An 8,365-nucleotide genomic window follows, 5' to 3' on the forward strand; every position below is an offset into this window, starting at 1 on the left:
GCTGGTCTTAATGTCCTTATCGGAAACCTATTTCAGCAATTATAAATGTTTAATAGTCTCAAATCTATTTATGACCAAAGAAAGTCCGCTAGCTGCCTAGTGCAAAGAGTTTGTGACAGTTTAGGAATGCAACACGACGCCACCAATTAATTTATTTCTTGGCCATTGCATTCAATCTCTGACCTGGACAATCATCATATCCTCACAATGGGAGAATAATATTTTGCTGCAGATTTATGTTACACTGTAGCAAACTGTGGTATTGATGCACTACAGCTTTTTGTAATAAATTAACAGAATTATATGATAAAGATTCAGCCTGTAACTTTTTCCTCTGAATGCATCTATTCTCATTCTTCTGTCATCTTCTTATCTTTTACCAGAGCAAAGTTCTTTATGTTAACTTTCATCTGAAAATGGCTGGCTTAGACTATATGCAGACAGTATTACACTTCAATTTTTATTGGGAATCCTCCCCGCCCTTATTTTCTTGACGTGGATACTGGGAGTGATCTGACATGGATACAATGTGATGCTCCATGCACCAGCTGCGCTAAGGTACATTTACTCTACTAGTTTTATATGCAATTAGAATTATTTTCTGTAATATTTTTTTTATGTATACATTGTAGTTGTTTTCCTAATAATTTTTGTGGTTATTTATTATATTGCATATGGTTTAAAAAGGATGCTCCTTGTGGATCACATTGTCTAGAAAAATCAAATGTTCAAGAAAGCTTAGATATCAATTTCTAGAAGAGTTTCTCGTGTTTTAAATATTCAGGGTCTTGAACCCTCGAGTCGACTCCTACACCTATTACACTACAATAGAACATGCTGCTATCAGATCATGATGCATTAGTATTACATTATAGTGATGCCATTTACTCCCAACAATAACGCCTCGTTTGATACGTGGGAATGAAGTCAATTGAGAATGAAATGAAGGCATGGGTGAATGGAATAGATGTTAGAATGGAATGCCCATTCACATTCTCATATTTGGGCGTGTTTAGAGAACGAAGCGGGAATGACAATCTTATTCTCATTCCCACGTTTGATATCATTTATTCATAAGTGAGAATAAAATTTAGTTTTCTAATAATGCCCTTACAATAACACAGAATTTTAAAAAACATAAACATATTTTAAAAATGACTAAATAATTTATTTTTTGAGAAAATAAGTTTTGTAGAAATGATTTTTTTCTTATAAAAATAAATTTTCCTGTGATAGTTATATTTTGGCACATTGTCTCAACAACAATTTTGGACTTTTGGCTTACTAATTGAAAAAATAATTTTCATAGAAATTATTTTTTATTGTAAATAATTATAATTTCACATTTCTAACTTTTAATGCTACATGTCTATTATTTGTACGAGTAGCTAATGTTACTAGCATAGATTCAAAAAGGTTTCTTATCTAGATGCCAACATGATTGCCAAAAAAAAAGACTTGATAAAATAGGAAAACATCAAAGTTGTATCTGTAAGATCTACAGACCCACCAATACCCACCCACGATAATCAAAATGTGTCTACTAAATTGTGAATAATCGAGCTCCCTTCACAGCATCTCCTAATAAAAGAAATTTTGAGATTTCATGTTTAGGGGAAAAATTGAAGGAAAAAAATAAATAAAGAAAGTGCACTACATCATCCATATGTCCAAAATTAATGTAAATGATAATATCCATAGTTTAAACTTTTATATGCATAAACTATCCCATTCGACAAATTATTAGAAATATTCAAATTCTAATCAAAATATCCATAAAATAATACCAGCAAAATTATTGCACAACCATCAAAGTATCAAAATATTATGTTTTGAAATTACAAAACGATAAACTAGTCTATAACTCCAAAGTGCCACCTAATACTCCTTGCCATATCGCCTCACCCATGTCTCTTTTAGATTATTGCTAATTGTGAAGAACAAATCTATCAAATTTCGGTTACTACCAATCATCTCTATTACTATAAAACACTGACCCATAGTTAAATTCATTTTCATTACTTGTTTAATAAATCTTTGTCTCTTCTCGTACAAACTCAGTTCATCTAAACCATCCTTGATCAATTGGCTTGATTTAACAAGCTCACTTCCCATATATGCACTAGTTTCCCTCATGATCTCTCGTAATGAACCACTATCTCTAGACAAGCGTCTCTTTCTTTTTCGCTTCAAGGAGACATTACTTGTGTTTCCTATCGTTGCATCTTGTGAATGTGAGTCAATATCAATAAAATCTTCTCCGACCCCCTGTTCAGTCTCTTGACTAACTTGTTTATCCAATTCCTCTGTAACGTCATTAGGATGTTTCATTCCTTTTTCTGTTGCCCCATCCTTCCCGAACACAATAGCCAAAGTTTCATAGTGTGGAAAAGGTCTCTCTGAAAGGTATTGCATTTTTGTGGGCCTACATTAAGATTAAAAAAATCATTAGTCCTTAATAAAAAACTGTCAAATGTAATAATGATCATGTGATAAATTAAAATTTAATAACAAAATACCTACAAATATTCATCCTAAACTTCTTTTTTAGCAGTTACATATTGCTTAGTTGCATCCCATCCAAAGCCACTGCAGTTAAGCATATCAAACACAATGCTTTATCCTTAATCTAAAATGCGGATCGGTCTTTAATCCTGAATTGGGTAGTGATTTAGAAAGTAATCTTTTAATAACATTGTAGTGTCCAAGCTTGAATCCACGATCAGCATAGTACTTTCATGTGTTATGTAAATCCAACGGTGCATCAACCAATTTAGGATCTTCCATAGTAGTCCATGTGTGCTTATTCCGTCTAGGATCTTGTTGGTCTTCTTAATCCATTCCTAAACAATATATTGCTTATTTATCGCTTACCACGTCTCTACGTTTCTTTTAGTATATGTAAATTTTTCCTGAAGCATTAACCTCTCGAGCATAACAATATTAGATAATAGCAAATCACTATATTGTTAAAAAACAACCATAGATCTATATTACAAATTGTATTACATATAATAATAAATAATTCCATGTAAATATCCATGATCATTAAGAGTAGTAAGCTTTTCAACATGAGCATGAGTCAATTAGTAATAACTAAATTATTTCACAAAGGAAAAAAGTTGTCAAACTAAGAGCTTGAATAAAAATAAAAATCATTGTTTCCATGATTAAGTTTTGTACGTAAAAAAAGAAGGAAAAACATATGACAAACAAAAAAACCAAATCATTATTGTTACCCTATCCACTGGTTATACATAGAATTTGTAAGGTTATCTCCCCACTAAGTCCAATCTAAAGTAGTTTCAATTGCTGTGATTGGATCATTGCCATTGATAATTTGAATTGTTTCCTCCAAACAATCAAGACATTCTTCAAATGGATCAACCTCCATCTCCCTCCTTATATAATTATGAAAAAGACTACATGTCATGATTATTCGATTTTGTATCTTGATAGGGTAAAATGAAGGACTATGTAGGATCGCCCATCTTAATTTAAGCAACCCGAAGTATCTCTCAATAACATTTCTAGCTAATGCATGTTTCATATTGAAAAACTCCTGTGCAGTTGTCGATTGGTGTCCGTCTCTCCATTCATTCAAGTGATAATGTTGGCCTCTCTATGGTGCAAGGAAACCATCACAGTTTGTGTATCCCGCATCAACAAGATAATAGTAACCTATGGTTTGACATATCAATTATCTAAATATTAGTGAATTTAACAGTTGCTAGAAGCAAATATTATATAAATTTTAAGTTACCTACTAAGGGGGATTTTTAACCCATTTCTTCTAGTTATTGCTTCTTGAAGTACTCTACTATCAGCCGCTAACCCTTCCCATGCAGGTAGTATGTATATAAATTGCATGTTTTGAGAACATACACCCAAGACATTTGTTGCAGTTTCACTTTTTCGTGTCCTACACCTAGATTTGTCCTCCACAACTACTCTCACTCTTATATAGGTTCCATCTAAAGCTCCAAGACGATCCTAAATATAAGTGAAAATTTGCATGTTAGATTACTTATAAAAACTAAGAAATACAAATAAAAAATAATTTATAGATTACCTTGAAATATTTCCACCTCGTTACTATTGAGTCTATTGGCACTGGATCAGGTTTTTGGATTAGGACATTATTTAGACGTATCACGACATGTGTCACATGAGTAAAATGCCTACTAATAGTTTCCCTTGAACGTTGAAACATTTGTTTTATGACCCTATTCTTCACATGGTGGGCAAGGATATGTAGAAACATTACAACTTGTTCGTCTACCAATATATTTTTTGTATCTTTCAGCCCTACATTTTCTAGCATAGTGGACAACTTTCTAAAAGAGCTCCTGTACATTCTAAGCTGATCTAAACAAGTTACATCACTCGCATATGCAAGATGATACCATGATACACATTTTTTCTTTTGGAATAAATATCTATCAAATATTGCTCTCTTAGTTATTTCTTTTCTACGTAGATTTTTGTTAGGTGTGATGAGAAAAGAAACCACCATGCCACTATACTTTGCATATTTCTCAGATGTGTTTGGACAACCACCAACTTCTTCACCTTTCTTCGTTTATCATCAGAATCCATAATGTGAAATACAACTACTGCATAAGGGTAAATAGGTATATTTATTTTAGAATGTAAGTATTTTAAATAAATCCTAATAAATAATACTTTAAAAATATTTGGATAAATAAATTTATCCCTAATGTGCTTGTAGTTATTTTAATGGATCTCTTTTATATGCCATATCTAATATCTTTGACTCCTTTATTTTGCAACAAACTTCATTTCATGAGGTTGTCATTAATGACAACCTTGTAAATAACTTATTCTAGACTTACTAATGTGTTTCATTATCCATAGTAAAATCACAAGTTTATAGCCTTATATTTAACTAATCATAAGGGTTATATTGCAAATAGACCCCGCATAGTTCTATATGTGGCAAATAAACCCCTTTAATGTTGGTCCTAGTGCGAATACACCATATTACTTAGTAAACTTTTTCTACTCTTTTAAAAATTATAAAATTAGCAATTAATGGTCTATCCTCACCAATAGGGCTATAGGGGGTCTACTCACCTCCTCAAACCTTTTTAACAATTTGAAGAGCGAAGGGAGAAAAAGAAAAAGAAAAATCACTTATGGAGTCTATTTGCAAAAGTAGAACTACAGGGGGTCTATTCGCAATTGGGTGATACTAAAGGGGGTTTGTTCGAAATTAACCCCAAATGATATGTCAATATACCTTGTTGCTTATTGTAACACACAACATAAGTCTTAAAAATTTATACAGACACTTGACATGTTGCAAAACTAAACAAAAGCAGAAACATACACAATAGAACATGATCTATGACTTAATGCCATATGCATGCATGAAGAGAGAGATAAGAAGAAAACACTAAATTTTGAAGATTAGAAAAACACGCTAACCTTTAGTCTGACTATGAAATTTCTATGAAATTTCAAATACACCTTTAACTTTCAAAAATTGATTAGGAATAGAAAACATGTTAACCTAGAAAGTTTGAAGGAATAAAAAACATGTTAACCTCTAATCAAAATATAAAGTTCCAAACACACCTCCCATCAATTAAACACGTTGTTTCTTGTTGTGAGTGCTTTGAAAAATTGTTGTAAAGATCTAGGCATCATATGCTTCAATAGAACTTCAAACCATATATCCAAAGGTAAAATTACATCACGTAATATAATCCTGAAATATTAGCCATACATGTATATTTTAAAAAGAAACAATAATTACCTATGCTCGCTGAGTCTCGTCGAGGGGAAGACGATGATTTTTTCTACTTTAGTTGTAGCCGTGATGTGGAACTAGGGAAAAGTCGAACACATAACACTATTTTAATATTTTATATCTATCCGTATCTTTTAAGGAGGGTATAATCAAAACTTATTTGATTATTTTCATTCTCACTTAAATGGGAATATCAATTCCTTATTAACTGATTGGGAATGACAATTCCCACATGAAGTGGGAATAACAATTCTAGCATCTAAAAATACATTGTGTTTGGTAGGCATGAATAAAGAGCTGAAATTGCATTCCTTTTCCACTCATTCCTGCATAGCAAACGAGGCGTAAGTGTAAATAACTAACTACATAGCTTTGTGCTTTTCCTCCAAACTAAAGTATAAGTTTGAAATTCTAAATATATAAACTGGTAGAAATTTAAAAAACAAATAAAAGGATACCTTAATAGATAAATAACAACTTGTTTATCGTGCCACCATGCTATTATTTCTTTATTAAATTGCAGATAACCTCCCTCAATCTATATATTCAGTAGCATTTATCACTCACCTTGTATATTAACATTTATCATCCCACAAGTCATTGGAATAAGGAGTTTATCTGCAATGTATCCTTCTCAAAGTGTCAACCTGGGATGATAACTGCTAACAAACAAGTTACAGGGATGATAAGTGCTACTAAAACATAGATTAGGAGGGTTATCTACAATTTGACTTTTGCTTTTCTATTTAATTTTAGTTCTACTTTTTTGGGGGTCAGATATGGACCATTGGACATGCAGGGTTAATTTCTTATATAATTTTGTATTCTAGGGTGCATTTAAATTTTTTAAATAAAGTTACATATTTGGTTTATTCAACTTTTGTTTTTCTATTTAATGTCACTATTATTTTTTGGGGCAATCAGATATGGAACATTGGACATGCATGGTTAATTTCTTATATAATTTTTGCATGCTATGGTGCATTTAGAATTTTTTAAATAAAGTTACATATCTGGTTTATTTGTTCCTCGAATCACTGTACACCAAACCCCCTAATTTTTGCTATTGTAGATATTTCCCTTTATAACATTGTAAAATCATATTATTAGGGGCCTCATCCACTCTACAAGCCAACCAAAGGGAAAATAGTTCAGCCAAGGGACTCATTGTGCCAGGAAGTTCAGCGTAACTTGAACAGTAAATATTGTGATTCCTGCCAGCAATGTGATTATGAAATAGAATATGCGGATCATAGCTCCTCTATGGGTGTACTTGCACAAGATGATATGCATCTTGTCATAGCAAATGGTGACAGGGCAAGATTTAATTTTGCCTTTGGGTACGCACATTGACAACCTATAAAACTCTGCAATAAACTTTTTTTTTCATTGCTACAAGCAACGTATAACGTTGTTCAGTATTGATTTACGTACTTGTTGAAAATAGGTGTGCATATGATCAACAAGGTCAACTTCTTGCTTCTCCTGCAAAAACTGATGGGATCCTTGGACTTAGCAATTCTAAAGTTAGCCTCCCTTCTCAATTGGCAAATCAAGGAATCACCAATAATGTTGTTGGTCATTGTATTACGAGTGAAGCAGATGGTGGTGGGTATTTGTTCTTTGGTGATGACTTTGTACCACGCTGGGGTATGACTTGGGTTCCTACAGTTGGCAGCCTTATGTGAGCAATATTCTTTCCAGTTATCTCTACTTAGGAAGTTCTTAATGATGCTCATTGTGTTTTTGTTATTTGTAGCAGCATAATTATCGATTTCATTTGAACTTCTTTTGAAGGTTAACTTTTTATAAAACCCCCTTTAGGTTTGACGGATTTTGAGCTAACCCCCCTTAACTTTAAAAATGTCGCTTAACCCTCCTTAAGGTTGAATTGTTTGGGAAACACCTGAACATTTTTTTATTTTTCAACAAGCCCCCTAACAGTGTGAGATGAACCGGTAAAAAGACCAAAATATCCTTTTCAAATAGACACTACAGGTATTAAAATTAATTAATTAAACACCTATCCCTAATAAAAGAGAGAGGAGAGAGATCATATAAGTATCGAGAATTAGGCAATTGTAGTATGTATGTATGTACATATGTATATGTATAATTGTGCGTGTGCGTGTGTGTGTGTGTGTGTGTGTGTATCCATCAGGAGCATTTGGTCATTTGGACGCGTGTGATTTTCATGTGCATCATCAGATCTAGCTGTGTCAGTAAGGGGGGTATCTGACAAAACCTAGGGAGGAGGATTAAATGAACTTCTTAAAGTTATGGGGGTTTATCTCAAAAATGGCCAAACTTTAAGGGTGGTGTTGTGAAACTTACCCTCATTTAAATTTGCACGGATAAAAGACTCTTCGTTTTTTTGTTAACAAATACATGATTAATATGATTTCCTTCTAGCTCCAACATTTTCTTTCCTCCTGCACATCTCAGAAACTACTACCAAACAGTGGTTCTCAAATTAAGCTATGGAGACAAACAAATCAATCAAGCAAGAAAGGGTGCCAATGTGCGTCGAGTAGTGTTTGATACTGGCAGCTCCTATACATACTTCCCAAATGACGAATATGCCAATTT

At 32.8% G+C, this 8,365-nt stretch overlaps 1 protein-coding gene across 1 annotated transcript in view; it reads left to right on the plus strand.

Moving 5' to 3' along the window:
* The window catches only part of LOC109822098 (aspartyl protease APCB1), a 27,062-nt gene that overhangs the window by 16,629 nt on the left and 2,068 nt on the right, over window positions 1-8,365 (plus strand). Inside the window, exons 2-5 of the mRNA XM_020388268.1 lie at window positions 441-558; window positions 6,887-7,116; window positions 7,224-7,460; window positions 8,222-8,363. Coding sequence (XP_020243857.1) covers window positions 441-558; window positions 6,887-7,116; window positions 7,224-7,460; window positions 8,222-8,363 — 727 coding nt within the window. The remainder of the gene's footprint in view (window positions 1-440; window positions 559-6,886; window positions 7,117-7,223; window positions 7,461-8,221; window positions 8,364-8,365) is intronic.

This window comes from Asparagus officinalis, chromosome 8, assembly GCF_001876935.1.
Source record: "Asparagus officinalis chromosome 8, Aspof.V1, whole genome shotgun sequence".
Taxonomy (NCBI): Eukaryota; Viridiplantae; Streptophyta; class Magnoliopsida; order Asparagales; family Asparagaceae; genus Asparagus; species Asparagus officinalis.